This window comes from Psammomys obesus, unplaced genomic scaffold (assembly GCF_907164565.1).
Source record: "Psammomys obesus unplaced genomic scaffold, mPsaObe1.curated_primary_1811, whole genome shotgun sequence".
Lineage (NCBI taxonomy): Eukaryota > Metazoa > Chordata > Mammalia > Rodentia > Muridae > Psammomys > Psammomys obesus.
In genome coordinates this window covers 49167678-49183369 of record NW_026585895.1, presented here as the reverse complement: position 1 = coordinate 49183369, position 15692 = coordinate 49167678, and the positions used below count along the sequence as shown (strand labels likewise).

The window sequence follows — 15692 nt, the reverse complement described above, 5'->3', positions numbered from 1 at the left end:
CGCCAAGATGGCGATGGAAATGAGGCTTCCTACGGCTCGCAAACCTCTCAGCGAGACTCTGGGCCGCGACTCTAAGAAACATTTGGTAGTACCGGGGGACACGATCACCACGGACACGGGCTTCATGCGGTACGTGAGGATTTGGGGGTTCCAAGGCCTCAGAAGGCGGCTGCAGAGCTCTATGCACGTGGCCTTCTGTCCCGGAACTCAGGCTTCCTGCCGCCTTATATCTAAGTCACCGAGGTACCCGGGACACATCCGAGCACCCATACTGGTTCCCTCTTTTCCGAGCCTCGTGCTCTGACTCCCTGCATCTTGGGTGCGCCTGTGTCAGCCCCTGATTCCCTCCTTTGACCTATGGCGTCCGAACTTTTGGGCCCTCAGTCTAAAACTCAAGATTCCTTTACACTTTCAGCATATATTCAACATCTTCTGTGTGGATGGAGTACAGAAGTGAGAACCTGTATCCTAATGGAGTTTATGATCTAGCTAGGAGACATAAACAGTAAATGCCACAGGGAGTTGTAAATGCAGTGGACAGGGGAGAGCAGGGTTAGGAGAGTAGTTGGGAATGGGGTGGATGGGGCAGCAGTAGGGAAGGCTCCTGTGAGAGGATACTGGAGGTAGGCTGTTGGAACTTGACATCTGAGCCCACTCCTAAAGGATGAAGGAGATGGCCATGTGGCTCTCTGAGGAATGCATCAGTTAGGGCAGAAGGAGCCTGTCAGGTTCAAGAAATAGGTTCTAGATGGGAGAGCTCACCTCCACTGGTATCCTTTCATTGTGGTCTTGTCCTTCAACAGGGGCCATGGGACATATATGGGGGAAGAGAAGCTCATTGCATCTGTGGCTGGTTCTGTGGAGAGAGTGAACAAGCTAATCTGTGTGAAAGCTTTGAAAACCAGGTGAGGACAGGTGTGTATCTCTCTGTTGGAGCATCTGTGGGGAACACAACTCTTTTTCCATCTCCCCATAGCTTCACAATTGGTCCTGTTGTAGGCCTGCTGTGTTGACTGCTGCTGTTTGTCATAGTTAGCTTCAACTGCCAACTTGACACAAATTTAGAGTTACTTGGTAAGATGGAACCTAAACTGAAGAATTGCCTCCATCAGATTGGCCTGTGGGCATGTCTAAACTGGTAATTGATGTAGGAGGGCCTAGCCCGCTGTGTGATGAGTCATCCCTGGGCAGTTGGGCCTGGGTATATAAGAATGTTGGTTGAGGGCTGGGCATTGTGGCACATGCCTTTAATCCTAGCATGTGAGAGACAGAGAGACAGGCAGTTCTCTGAGTTCGAGGAGGGGGGTTCTGGAGAGAGGGGAGGGAAAGAATATGGATGCTTCAGTTCTGACCTCCAGGTTCCTGCCTTGGCATTCCTTGATGATGGAATTTAACCTGTAAGCCAAAACTCTTTCCCAGGTTGCTTTTGATTGTAATATTTATCATAGCAACAGAAGACAAACTGTGAGCTTCAGAGGTCTCCTCATGTCATTTGATCCTTCCAAGCCCTCTCTTTCCTTTTCTGCACTGTAAAGAAAAAAGCTGCCTCAGTGTTGTTATTAGATTTCAGTAACATGGGCTGGAGATTTGGCTCGGCAATTAAGAGCACTGGCTGCTCCTCCAGAGAACCCAGGTTCAATTCCCAGCATCCAATGGCAATTCACAACTAGAACTGGAGTATAACCTGTAAGCCAAAACTCTTTCTTTCCCAGGTTGCAACAGAAGGCAGACTAGGACACTGAGTAAAGGGTAGTAGCGTGAGCTTCTACCAGTTCTAGTCATAACTCCAGTTCTTGGGATCCAACACCCTCACACAGACATCCATGCAGGCAAAACACCAATGTTCGTAAAATAAATAAGTCATTAAAAAATAATTCAGTGACATGCTACACGTAAAGTACTTCACAAAGAGCCAGGTACCTAGAAGCAGCCTGTAAAGGTTAGTCCAGAAGGGAAGCCAACTTGGAACTGAGTGGTCAGAGGTCATGAGCAGAGCCTGAGCTGGGCAGGCGGTCACCCTGCCTGTCAGTGATGGTGAGGGTCTGGGCTTCATGTTGCATCATCTGGGAATTCCTTGGGAGGGACTGACAGAAAAAAGCTGGGATCTGCCTTCTGTCTTAATCAACTTGCTGTGGCTGCTATGGGGACATTGAAGGGAGACGGGGCAGGTTTAGGGAGCTGGACCAGGGAACTTGTATTCATCTCACAAATGACCGAGTGATGGCAGCTCATACAGTGCTGGGAAGTAGTATCGAGTTCTGTGAAATTTGTTTCTGTGTTACCTGAAAGGGTATTGGATTTTATTCTTTGGGGTTTTCTCTCTGTAGGAACATTCTCACATGCAGTAGCTGATGTGTTTAAAGAGAGTTAACAAATAGAAGAGGCTGGGCACGGTGGTGCATGCCTTTAATCCCAGCACTCAGGGATGCAGAGGCAGATAGATCTCTGTGTGTTCAAGGCCAGCCTGGTCTACAAAGCAAGTCGAGGACAGCCAAGGTTACATAGAGAAACCCTGTCTCAAAGAACAAACAAAAACCAATCAAACAAACAAAACCAAGCAAACCAAAGGACTAGAGGTGTTTTTAGTTCCTCACCACACCCAGCCTTTCACCATCCAAACTCAGTGAGCTCACTGTAAGTGAGCCTTGAGTACCAAGAGATATAGTCTAAAGCCTGGGCCTTAACAGAGAGCACTTTGCCCCTGGGATCAGGGTGAGGGACCAGCAGAGTCCTGAGGCAGGCAGGCAGTGGAGAGATGATGGATGTTGTTCTGTTTCAGAATCTCTCCTTCCTTGCTTGTTGACACATTCATCCCTGTTCATAGGCAAGTGCTCTGTGTGTTTTTCATTTATCACATAATCAAACAAAATCAGGACTGCAATCTAAAGGAAGGGCCTTCAAGGAACAGTTGCTTTAAGGATAGCTAATGAAGACATGGAGTGATTCTGAAGTTCCCAGATCCAAACAGTGTGTGGTGTGGTCAGCCTGCTGGCTGCTGGGTAACCTGGTTTTCTCTTGCAGATACAATGGAGAAGTAGGAGACATCGTGGTGGGGAGAATCACAGAGGTAAAGATGTTTTACAGAGTGAAGGAGGTGGTGGCTCAGGGATGGGACCTCCGTTCTGTGACAGTCTGAAGAGGCCCTTTGTTTCTGGGGTGATGTGAGATGCTGCCTCACATCTCCCTTCCAGGTCCAACAGAAGAGGTGGAAGGTGGAGACCAATTCCAGGCTGGATTCCGTCCTGCTCCTCTCATCTATGAACCTGCCTGGAGGGGAGCTGGTAAGTGCTCACTTGCCCTGGACCTGTGCATTTGGGCTGTGTGGCCTTTGCTTCAGCGGAGAACTCGACTTTACACTGAGGTTGTTCTGGTTTTGTCATAGAGCCTGCTGCTTTGCTGAGCACAGGCTTTTCTCCTGGCCCTGCGCTCCCAACACAGGCAGCAGCCAGTGTATGGTAAGACCAGAAACACCATGGAGCAGCTCTCAGGAGGGACCTGGGAAGAGGCTCCTGGATCTCTGTGCTCATTTCCTTTCCTGGTGCCTCGGCCTTGCACAGGGAAGGTGTCCATTGAAGAACTGGCCTTCACTTTTTTTTTTTCTTATGGAGTGAGGTGGAGTTTTTCTTTGTAACCCTGGCCTGGAACTCGTTGTGTAGACCAGGCTGGCCTGGACTCACAGAGATCTGCTTGCTTCTGCCTCCCAAATGCTGGGATTAAAGTGGGGTGCCACTATGCTCTCCTTGTCCTTAGTTTTCAGTGACTTGAATGGCACTTCGTCATTGCGGACAGTGACATACCATGGTTGAGTTTCTCATGTATCTCAGAGGGGCTCCCCGAGCTGCGTCCTGTGGAGAGTGCCAGAATAAAGGAGGCACAGTCCCTTAAAGACCTTGTGGATTGGTGGGGGATAGGAGATAACTGAGCCATATGATGGCAGGAGAACAAAGAGATTTGGGGAGCAGAGGGTGGTTGTTTCATGGCAGGGCCTTGGAGTGAGGTTAGGGACTCTGGGGTGAAGGAGACAGCCTGGTGTGTCGTGTGGTGGGTGAGTGGGAAAACAGGCTCAGTGAATGTCAGAGGGTGTGACTGTTGATTCAGGAGGGGCCCTCTGGGAGAGCTACTATCACCACCAGCTCAGGTTACTTCTTGTCACAGTTCTTCAGGCTAAAATACCATGGCTGGCCTCAAGCAGAAAGCAGCACTGAGGAGAGTTCTTCCTGAGTGAGGCTTATGTCACAGGGTTGGTTTTTTTTGTTTCAGAGGAGAAGGTCTGCAGAGGATGAGCTGGCCATGAGAGGATACTTACAGGAAGGGGACCTCATCAGTGTATCCTATACCTTTCATGCTCTCCCACAGGGCTGCGAGCATGCTTGTACTCTGTCTGGCCAAAGGAATGGGATCTTGCTGGGGTTGGGTCCTGGGTCACGTGTCCAGGGTTCTGCTGCCACTTTGTTCTTTCTCCTTAGCTCAGAACGATGCCCTAGGTTTTGTAACTTGTGATCCATGGTGAGGCTAGGCACAGTGGTCTTCCCTTTCTTTTTAAAAAGGGTAGCCAGGCTGGCTTGGAACTCACTGTGTCTCCTAGGCTGGCCTCAGACACATGCATCTCTGTCTCAGCTTCCTGAGTACTGAGGTTTCAGGCATAGGTCATCATCATTCCTGGCTTGGATCGAAATTTCCTTTTTCATTTTAAAAGATATTTGATTATATTTGTTTATATCTGTGTTCAATCACTGATGTTCTGTGCACAGTCAGAGGACAACATGCAGGAGTTGGTTCTCTTTTGTGTGGATCTTAGGGATAGAACTCAGATTGTCAGGCTTGATGGCACTGAGCCATCTCACCAGCCCTCGAGTTTTCTAAATAATATGAGCATGTATCCATGAAAAGATTGTATCAAGATATTCTTGCCAACCAAGGGGAAAGTGATGCCCTTTGGGTCCATCAAAGATGGGCATGGTGGCCTGTTGGTGATAGGAGGGAAAGATGGATTCAGGCAGGTGGCACATGAGTGGGTTGCCAAGGTTATTGTTGCTCCTGTTGTTCCTTCATCACTTGGACAGGCAGAGGTCCAGGCAGTGTTCTCGGATGGAGCTGTTTCTCTGCACACAAGGAGCCTGAAATATGGAAAGGTAAGTCAGGCTTTGAGGCTTCAAGTCTAGTTCTGAATCCCTGTAGTTCCCTTGTGTGCTGACCTAAAGATCTGATAGTTAGCTGGGTGTGATGTCAAGGGCCTGTAATCTCAGCACTTTGAGGCTGAGATAGGAGAATTAAAATTGGAAGCCAGCCTGGGCTACACAGAGAGACACCTCTTCCCCAACCCCTTTTTCCCCCATCTTAAAACAGAACAAAAGCAATAACACAGAACTCAGTTGTTCAGGACTGCTGGCGGATTGACCGTGCTCCCAGTGCCTACTGGGAGAGGGGATTTCTGCCAGTGGCAGGGCAAAGGGTGATTAATGTCCTAAATCCCTTTCCTCTGAGGATCCCGTTCTGGCAGAGCCCCTCTGCTTGGGGTTGTGAGGCTCTGTTCCCTCTGGAAAATGCTTAGCATGGCATTGAGAGGCGGGCTGCAGACCCATGTCTGCAGTACAGCCAACACAGTTGGCTAGGTGTTGTTGCTAGCAAAGATAGATTTCCCATCTAAGCCTCTAAATGAATTTTGCCTGCTTCTGTGAGGTTCCATTATTGAGGTCGTTTATTTTAAAGACAGCATGCTTCCTAGGATACATTAGGGCATATTTGTTTCTTGTCTCATTTTCTGAGAGGAATAAGTGGTAACTGTCACCATGTTCTTGAACGTGAAGTAGAAGAAGGTGTGTGTGCTGACCTCCACAGCCTGGTGCTGTTGATATGTCCTTGTTGGTATGTGGACCTAGAGCTGAACTGTCAAGCCCAGGCATGATTTTGCCAGTCAGTGGCTCACATCTCATGGGTGGCATGGGAATTGGAGGTTAAGATCCAAACTAGGGACACGGACTAGAACTGTTACCTCACTGGTGGGAGAGTCCTCCTTGCCTCTAGTTTCTGTAATGGCCAATGCATCTGCTCTGGGTTAGAAGGCAAAGGGAAGTGACAGTATTGACAGCCACCTTCTTTTAATTAAAATGGACAGCCTGGTGGTGGTGCACACCTGTAATCCCAGCACTCAGGAGGCAGAGGCAGGTGGATCTGTGAATTTGAGGCCAGCCTGGTCTACAGAGCGAGTTCCAGGACAGCCAGGACTACACAGAGAAACCCTGTCTCAAAGAACAAAACAATAATAATAATTTAAAAAAATGAAAATGTGCATGCACATGTGTGGAGGTCAGAGGATGTCTTGAAGGAGCTGGTTATTTTTGCTGTGTGGTTTCTGGGGTTGAACTCAGCTTGTCAGACTTGACAGCAGGTACCTTTGCCACCATCTCACCAACGGACTGCCTCCATGTTGTCTGGGATGTGGAAATAGCTATGGGCCAGAAATGTTTTCTGCTAAGTACATGCTGTCTGAGCACTGGGTGACAGCAGTATGCGTAGGAAGGACAGTGACGGGTACACCGGGATGTGCATTCTGTATCTTGCTTTGCGTTCATCTCTCTGACTTGCTGCTCCTCTTGGTGGGAATGGGGTCTTACTAGATAGCTCAGCTGGCCCCAGCCTCTCGAATGCTCTGCTCCCCTATCTGGCTTCTGATCCATTTCCTTTTTGGTTGTTTTGAGACAGGGTCTCATGTAGCCCAGCCCGGCCTCAGCCTCCCAAGTGCTGGAATTATAGGCTCGTGCTACCTGCCTTATGGTCTGTCTCTTTAGCTAGGTCAGGGAGTTCTAGTCCAGGTCTCTCCTTCCCTGGTGAAAAGACAGAAGACTCATTTCCATGACTTGCCGTGTGGTGCCTCAGTGATTCTGGGTAACAATGGCTTCATATGGATTTACCCGACCCCAGAGCACAAGGATGAGGATGCTGGCGGCTTCATTGCAAACCTGGAGGTGGGTGCACACCCTTCTAGCTAGTGGTTGACAGTCCCCTATGCTTTTGTGGCAGGCGGAGTCTGCTGCCTTGTGTGTGTGTGTGTGTGTGTGTGTGAGTGTGTGTGAGACAGACTGGGGGTTATGTGCCATGACACATGTAGAGTAAGAGGACAACCTGTTGCTGCCGACGTTTGTCCTTCTCTACCTTGTTTAAGATAGAGTCTCTTTGCCAGCTGGCCTGTGAGATCTGAAGCTTTCCCAGTGGGTGTGGTGGGGGTACACATGCGTACGATTTGTCAGCTTGTATGTGGGCTTTGGGGATCTGCTAAGCAAGAGCTTTTATCTACTGAGCCCGGGGCATTTTTATATCAGCAGTCATGTGCTTAACATTTAGGGTGTTTTCTGAGAAATGCATTGTTACATGAGTCTGCCATTGTAGGGCATTGCAAACACACTCGCAAAGACGCTGCAGCAGTGCAGTGGTGGTGTTTCCAGAGGCCACTGCGTCTGTGTGAGCTGCTGATGCTACTTGTGGTTTGCTCACTGTGCACTGACTGCAGAAACGATATGCTTTGAATGAATCTGAGCAAGAGTGTTCATGAGCATCTAATTGTCTTCTCTGAAGAGACAACTCAGTGGCTGCCTGGAGCTTTGCTGGTGAAGGTGGCAAAGTTGCAGGGTAATAGCCAAACAGCCATCGAAGCAGCAGCAGATGGTTGAAGGGCTGGCTCAATTGGTAAAGCTCTTACGTTGTAAGCGTGAGGAATTGGGGTCAAACTCTAGAACCCACATAAAAATGTCAGATGTGCACGTGTGATCCCAGCACTGGGGAGGTGGGACACGAGGATCCCTGGGGCTTTCTTGCCTGCCGGCCGCTTAGTGGACCTGGTGAGATCCAGGCCAGTAAGTAAGGCCAGTAAGGTTTTTTCAAAGGAGAGTGAATGGCATTCCCAGGATGGCACCTGAGGTTGTCCTCGGACCTCCATGTGTGTGCCAACTCAAAAGCATATGCACACATGAACTTGTACGTGTATATATTAAAAAAAGTAGAGATTCCACGGTTTGCTGATTGGGTAGTGTGGAGTTCCATGGTGGAAATGAGTATGCTTTCTCTTTTCCGTGGCTTCTGGGACTGTTTGCTTATTTGGATCCTGTTGTGTTTTTTCCCCTTCCCCTTTGTGTCCTGGTGTAGCCAGTAGCCCTTGGTGATCGAGAGGTGATCTCCCGGCTTCGGAACTGCATAGTCTTGCTGGTAACTCAGAGAATGATGCTGTATGACACCAGCATCCTGTACTGCTATGAGGCCTCCCTTGGGCATCAGGTACTTAATCCAAACTCCTTCCCTCGTGTGTGAGCTGCACCTGTGTTCCTTCGTTTTTCTACTTTCCTTCCCGTGGCAGGAACTAGCCTGGAAACAACCCTAATGAGTCCCTGACATGTTCTCTGATATATAATAGCTTTCTACACTTCATCTTCCCTGTCCCAAAATTCATCCATCATCTTCTTAATTTTTTTTTAAGTCAATAGAAAGATTTTTCTTGATTAAAAGATTATTTTTATGTGTATGGGTGCTTTACCTGCATGTATGTATTTGTCCATGTAACGTGCACATGCCTGGTGCCTTGGAGGCCAGAAGAGAGCATCACATCCCCTGAAACTGGAGTTGCCTGCCGGCGTTTGTGAGCTGTCATGTGGGTGCTGGGAACTGAACCAGCATTTTCTGAAAGAACAGAAATTGCTCCTAGTCACTGGACTGCTCTCCAGCCCCTCAGCCATCGTCTGATGACTGGGCAGCTCTGTTATCAGCTCTCCCAGAGCCCTTGCTGTGGCCGGGAGTGTGTGTTCTCAGTCTGGTGGAGTGTAGACTGCAGAAGGCATGTGAGCCAGGCCTCCTTTCCTCATTCTAGTTGACTTGATGTTCCAGTAATGGACATTTCCAAATGAATGCATGCTGTTTTCTTTTTTTCTTCAGATCAAGGATATCTTAAAGCCAGAAGTAATGGAGGAGATCATGCTAGAAACACGCCAGAGGCTTTTGGACCAGGAGGGATGAGGCCAGGTGCCGAAGGATGGGACTGTGCACCTCTCTGGAGCAGTTTTGGGTGGGAAGTCAGCTGTGTGCCCCCACATGTGGCCCAGGGAGGATCTGACAAGCACATTACTCATCTGTAGCAGCGCAGTGGAGCCAGGACTGTTCTATCCTGTCTGGGACAAAGCCAGGGTGGAGGCTAATGGTGGCTTTGGATGCTTGGGTCCCAGTACAAGGGTTAGTTTTAGGTCTTTCAGAGCACAGTGTCCCAGTCTGATGACTTACCTTGGAATAACTTGGAGAATTTATGTCTTCCAGTCATGCTACACAGTGCCCTGTGAAATTGTCTGAGTAGAAAACATGGTGGGCTGGGGATATAGCTCCTGGGTGGAGTACTTTCCTAACATGTGCAAGGCTCCAGGTTCAATTTCCAGCTCTACCTCAACCCCAGAAAGATGAAAACCAAAGAAGAAAGACGTGGCATTGCCAGCAGCAATGGTCAGTTTTGACTTCCACCCCATCATTTAATGCACAAGTGTGTGGCTGAAGAGAAGGTGGTAGAGCTAGGTCAGCAGTCAAATGGATAGAAGAATAAAGTGAGCCAGCAGCCTTTGCTGGAATCTGATTCCCACTGTATGTTCCTTCTGGTGACAGGTTCTCGAGATCCATACCCTCTGCCTGGGCTTCCTTCCCCGTGTGTGTGAACTGTTCCTGTCCTTTAGCATCTAAGGTCCACCAACAGGTCCACCAGCAAGAAATGGCCTTGAGACAGCCTTAAGGAGTGCCTGAGGTGTTCCCTGAGATATTGCAGTTTTCTGTGCAGTGCTTGTACTGCCTGCGAGGGTGGTGTGTAAGAAGCCGAGCTGCAGCTGATAACTGAGAGAATGAATGTTCTGGGCCCACAGTGCTTTTTGATGCTCTGACGAGAAAACAAAAATGGATTGGAAAAAGCTAAGTCCTTTCCTTTTGTAACTGACATGGTGATGTATTAACTTTTGAATAATTAAAAGTTGAAACAGGGTACAAGTCTTCAGGGTAGAGTGCCGGTGCCTGTGCTTCGTTTTCGTTTAAAAGTGTCCTGGCCAGCGTGGCAGTACAGGCCTGTGATTCCACATGCAGGTGGAAGCTGAGTTGAGGCCAATGTGGAGAGACTGTCTCATCAAACAGAAACAAAGATAGTACCCTCATAGACATTTTTCAATTAACATTTTACTCATCTTGTATATATTACATTTGTGTGCATGGGTGTGAGTGTGTGCATGTGGAAGTCAGGACCACTTGTAGGAATCAATTCTCTCCTACCATGTGGGTCCCAGGGGTCAAACTGAGCCATTAAACTGGGCCAAGTTTATTTTTGCCAGCACTATGGATGGAACCTAGGGTCCTGCAGGGCAAGGGCCTCACTGAACAATAGATTTATCTATTAGATATACAATGTTCTGTCTGCATGTACACCTACACGCCAAAAGGTACCAGATCTCATTATCGATGGTTGTGAAGCCACCATGTGGTTGCTGGGAATTGAACTCAGAGCCTCCGGAAGAGCAGCCAGTATTCTTAACCTCTGAGACATCTCTCCAGCCCCACTAATCAGTGTTTTTTGTGTTTTGTTTTGTTTTTGTTTTTTTAAAAAACAAAAATACATTGGATGTTGGGTATGGTGTTGCACACCTTTCATTCCAGCACTCGGGAGGCAGAAGCAGGCAGATCTTTGAGTTCGAGGCCAGCCTGATCTACAGAGCAGGTTCCAGGACAGCCAGGACTCTTGTTACATAGAGAAACCCTGTCTTAAGAAAACCACAAATAACTAAATAGCCCCCTCCAAACAACAAAAAAAAACTTATTTGGGGATCACATAAATGTATAGGATATATTTTGATCACATCCGTCCTTTTTCCAGGCCCAACTCTCTCAGAACCCCCCCCCCCCAAATAAATAAATCCCCTCTCCAACTTCATATATTTTCCTGTTTCTGAGACAGGTTATTTCTGTGTAGCCCTGGTTGTCCTGGAACCCACTATGTTGACCAAGTTAGCCTCAAACTCAGAGTCACCTTTTATAATTTTAAATAACCTGGTGAGTGTTGTTAGTGCACCCAGATAACCCAGGGTACAGTCCGTCATGCAGAGCAGCAGAAGGTGGCTGGTCACAGTGTAGCCACGATCAGGAAACAGGAACGCTGTTTGTCTCACTTTGTACCCAGCCCAAACTCTAGCCAGTGAATGGTGCTTCCCACAGGGTGGTTCTTTCCGCCTCAACCCAGCCTAGAAGCTTGCTGGTACAGCTGTTCAGAGGTGTGTTTCCATGGTGATTCTAAATCCTGTCACAATTACAATCAAGATCGGCCATCACACAGCACCAGACAACTTTGTATGTGTTTCTGAGACATAGATGGTCAGAGATAACAACTTTATGTTCTGAGGGACCAAAGAATGCAGTTCCCTGTATCTGTACTGCAACTTCAGGTGGACTCGCCTGTCTTGAATTTCAGAAGTTTCCAGATTGTTCATCTTATGAGTGGATGGGAATGGGAGCCTGAGTCCCACTCAAGCTCATTTGTCCTCACCTGTTTCTTCCAAGATAGTGGCAAGACACTAAAGTGTCTGCTTCAGAGCAGCTCAGTGAGGTTCAAAAGCATCTTCAGTTGAGTATGTGCTTTCATAGCCACCAGAGGGAGCCCTTGGTAAATGTAACTACATTGAGTGTAAGAAGGAGCTGAAATTTTGTGACTGAACTTTATTTATTCCCCCTCCGTGAGACAAGGCTTCTCTGTGTAGCCTGGACTTGCTTTGTAGACCAGGCTGGCCTTGAACTCCTCGGAGATCTGTTTGCCTCTGCCTCCCTGAGTGCTGGGCTTCAAGCTTTGCTTTATCAATTGAGTCGAACCATTTTAAATGAGAGTTATATGAGCTGTACAAGATGCATCAACACTGGTTTAACATTATGTCAGATACATACTGGGCTCTGCGTTCTGTAGTCTGAACCCTTAAAGGTTTTCCAGTGTTGAAAAGTAGTACATCTTGCTTGATTTTCATGGCACCTCCTAGGCAGTGTCAAGGTGGAGCTGGGTATCTCCTTCCCAGAACCTCAGGTGGAAGGTGAACACAAGCGTGTGGCCACAAAGTTGCAGCTGATGCTCTGGGTGAAGAGAGGAGAGTTAGATGTGGTCAGAATCAGTGGTGGGAGCAACAAACAAGGTTTTCCCATGAAGCAAGGGGTCTTGACCGAGAGTGCACCCACCTGCTGTAGAGTAAGGGGCATTCCTGCTATAGACCAAGGAGAACTGGAGAGAGGAAGGGCAAGTCTGTTCTTGGATGTCAACCTGAGTGTTTTCAACTTGGGTACAGTAACAAAAAGAATATTCATGGGCTGACACATCCTACTGCACTTGGTGGCTGGGGTCCAAAACAGCTGGCAGGCTCTGAAAGCTTCTTAGTATCAAATGAAGATGATGTCCACTGTAGTCAGAAAGCTCCTGAAGGGAAGAAACCCAGGACTAACGCACTCAAGACTCAGCATCTTGTTCTCTACCACCCTGCAACACAAGCATCCGTGACTGTACTGTTCTGAAGAAACAGCACACTAAGAAAAACGAGGAGGTTTTTAACTGCAGAAAATGCTGAACTTTTGGCTAAGAGAATGAAGGAAACCAAAGAAAGACCCCAGGAAAAGAATGCCAGTAGATGTAGGTTGCCCTGATAGAGTTTCTGAGTCAGTCAAAGATAAGCCTTTAAGAGGAACAAGTAAGCCTGGTGATGGTGGTGCGCACCTTTGATCCCAGCACTCAGGAGGCAGAGACGGGGATAACTGAGTTTGAGGTTAGCATAGTCTATAGAGTGAGTTCCAGGACAGCCTGGGCTACACAGAAATTCTCTCTAAAAATGAAAAAAGAAACGAAAAAGGAACAAAAATAATCACAAAGTATACATCTCCATGGCTTGGAATTCATCTGAAAGGAAACTGGGAGTGGAAACCATTGGTCTAGGACAAGGCTACAGATAAATGCCAGTGATGACCCTGCAGTAAGGACAATGAGAGACAGATCTGCGGCTGGGAAACTGATGTCAAATTTGATCCCAAGATTACCAGACAATAAGCAGCAGCAATGTCCCTAGCTTTTAGGTGAAGAAACCAATTTAGAGAATAAAATGACATGATGTGTCCCAGACAATCGAATGAAGAATAGACTGCGGATTCAGCAGGGTGCCAAAGCCACATGTGAGCACAGGACAAACCAATTGCGGAAAGTTATGGACCCACGAGTGTAGTTTGCTGTATTGAGACTGACTGAATTCTTAAATGTGCATGGGTGTTTGGTCTGCATATATGTCTGCGTAACAGGTACTCCAAGGTCAGAAAGGCTATCAGATCTGGACCTGGAGTTACAGTAGATGGCTGCAAGCTGCCATGCAGGTCCTGGGAATTGATCCTGGGTCCTCTGGAACAGCAGCCAGTGCTTTTAGCCGCTGAGCCATCTCTCCAGTTGTGTTTTGTTTGGATCACTGCTTTTGCCAACTGCCTGCCTGCTCCTCCCTTTGTATTCCTGGTGAGTCAGAAGGCAGTTACTCAGTGCAGTATTGCCAGCCCAAGAGTAGGTGCTTAGTAAATGTGTGCTGATTGCTAGGAGTGGCGGGATAGCCACTTTGGTAGGGCACTTGCCTAGCATTCTTGAGGACCTGGGTTCCATCCCTAGCACTGCTTAAACCAGTTTTTGTGAAGCATACCGGTAACTGACACCTGAGAGGTGGTTGCAGGGCTCAGAAGTCCAAGGACACTCTTAGCTACACAGCGAGTTTAAAGGGCAGTCTGGGCTGGAAATCCTCTCAAAACCAAAAACCAAGGAATGATGGTTCAAGAAATATGTTTTGAAGAGTTGCAATTGGAGGTGCTGAAGAGATGGTTCAGTTGGTAAGAGCACTTACTACTTTTGCAGAGGATCTGGGTTTGGTTTCCAGCTCATGACCATGTCTGCTCCAGGGGATTTGATGCTCTTTGTCCTCTGTTGGCAACAAACAGGATAGTGGCATACATAAACTAAGTCAGGCACACACACATATGAAAATAAAAGTAAATCTTTTAAAAAATTAGGATTTGCTTGTTTAGTTTAAAGTTCAGAGAATAAGGAATGTGGGTAGGGAAAGGAATCTTCAAAAAGAAAAAAAAAACACCAGTTATCGGGATGAGAATGAGTAAATGATCAAAGGGGAACAAAAGCTTCCAATTTGAAGATTTGAAGTACAAGAGAAAGTTTAACAGCCAAACTATTAAAATATTAAAATGAAACAGTGTGACAATCAGATTTAAATAATCTAAATGCCTTGTTTTTGTTTTTTTTTTTTTTTTTTTTTTTTTTTTAACTGCAGGGTCTCACTAGGTAGCTCAGCTGGTCTGGAGCTTTATGTAGATCACGCTGGCCAGGAACTCACAGAGATCTGCTTCATGAGTGCTGGTGTTAAAAGTGTATGCCTCTTGAAATGGCATTTTCAAACAAGTGCCACTTCCCAACCTGGCAGATTTCTCAAATACTTAGTTAGACATACATCACTACAGCGACCCCTGATGCCCCCAGTAACCTCTGAAAACTTGCTTGACATTAGCTTAACAGTTATTTGGTCCTGAATGCTTCAGTAGAAAAGCCATGCTTTTGAGCAAGAAGTAGCGACTTTTAAACGACACTTCTGTCACAGCTATGAATGCTTTTTTTCACGTGTTAGTGAGAACAGCATTGCATGGTGTAAAGCATTTTGTGTGAAAGTGCAGGCAGTGTGAGTGCTGTGATGAGTGGGTCCCTTGAGAAATGGGTCCAGGTAATAGGGACAGTGAAGGCTGGGGCACCTGAGCATGTACTTTCACTGGTGGGGTAGTTTTGCAGACTTTTGAGGGCTGGACAGTTTTCGCCTAACTTCAGATGTTTTGAGGATGCATGTCTGACTGTGAAACGTCGTGGTAAGGATTCTTTTTTTTTTTTTTTATAAGTAATCATATTAAATTCTTTAAATAAAGTTATAAACATGTCAACGTTTCTCATTAGCTTTGTACATTTTTCTTTTTTATAATGAAACGCACAAAGGTGCATAAAATACTATGATATCTATCCTGACTTTTCTATGAGTTTTTAAAAAATTTTTGAGACAGGGTTTCTCTGTGTTGCCTTGGCTATCCCACAACTGACTCTGTAAACCAGGTTGGCCTCAGATCACAGAAAGCCACCCGCCTCTGCCTCCCTGAGTGCTGGGATTAAAGGCATGTGTTAGCACGACCTTGGTTCTATGAACATTTTTTTTTTTTTTGTATCATTGTGGCTTCTTTTTTTTTTTAATTTTTGCTAGATTTTCTTTTTTCTTAAGCTTTTTTAAATTAAATTTTATTTTATTAATTACACTTTATTCACTTTGTATCCCCCCATCAGCCCCTCCCTCCTCCTCCGTGGTAAGGATTCTTACTGTTACGCAGTAAGCATGCACGAATGCACAACCTTGCCTGGCATACTTGGAACAAACGTGTTTCTTCAAGCTCCTATCCCAAAGGATCGTTGATGCTCACTTTCTCAATACTTCTTCCCAGGTTCCCACGTTTATGCCACCTTTATGAGGATGTAACGCTCGGGTCATCTTGGTTTCTAGGAGCGAGCCAAAGTTTCTCCCCGAGCGAGGCTTAGAGAAGCAGTCCAACCCCGGTTCTGGAACACTCCAATCCGTAGTTTTCCCCTGGCTCTG

General features: G+C 46.9%; 1 protein-coding gene and 1 long non-coding RNA gene across 3 annotated transcripts; one reads left to right on the top strand and one right to left on the bottom strand.

Annotated features, from left to right (window-relative positions):
- Positions 1 to 7: 7 nt before the first annotated feature.
- Exosc2 (exosome component 2) lies at positions 8 to 10002 on the top strand. Of its 2 annotated transcripts, XM_055600747.1 has the most exons (9): positions 8 to 129; positions 804 to 905; positions 3022 to 3067; positions 3192 to 3281; positions 4261 to 4326; positions 5064 to 5132; positions 6789 to 6965; positions 8140 to 8268; positions 8920 to 10002. In XM_055600747.1, the coding sequence occupies exons 1-9, from the start codon at positions 8 to 10 to the stop codon at positions 8998 to 9000; spliced, it is 882 nt and encodes a 293-aa protein (XP_055456722.1). In that variant the 3' UTR covers positions 9001 to 10002. The 2 variants fall into 2 exon arrangements, with proteins under 2 accessions (XP_055456722.1, XP_055456723.1); XM_055600748.1 differs by lacking the exons at positions 4261 to 4326; positions 5064 to 5132.
- Positions 10003 to 11692: 1690 nt separating this feature from the next.
- On the bottom strand, positions 11693 to 12606 carry LOC129671215 (uncharacterized). The gene is made up of 2 exons (XR_008719326.1): positions 12217 to 12606; positions 11693 to 12114 (listed from the first exon to the last, which is right to left on the bottom strand). It is a non-coding gene; the product is annotated as an uncharacterized LOC129671215 (long non-coding RNA).
- Positions 12607 to 15692: the final 3086 nt, after the last annotated feature.

What these genes read in the sequence shown, in the direction of transcription:
- Exosc2 (XM_055600747.1), top strand. Translation starts at nt 8, where the DNA reads ATGGCGATGGAAATGAGGCTTCCTACGGCTCGCAAACCTCTCAGCGAG. An exon ending in GCTTCATTGCAAACCTGGAG is followed by an intron (nt 6,966 to 8,139) that starts GTGGGTGCACAC and finishes GTCCTGGTGTAG; the next exon opens with CCAGTAGCCCTTGGTGATCG. An exon ending in AGGCCTCCCTTGGGCATCAG is followed by an intron (nt 8,269 to 8,919) that starts GTACTTAATCCA and finishes TTTTTTCTTCAG; the next exon opens with ATCAAGGATATCTTAAAGCC.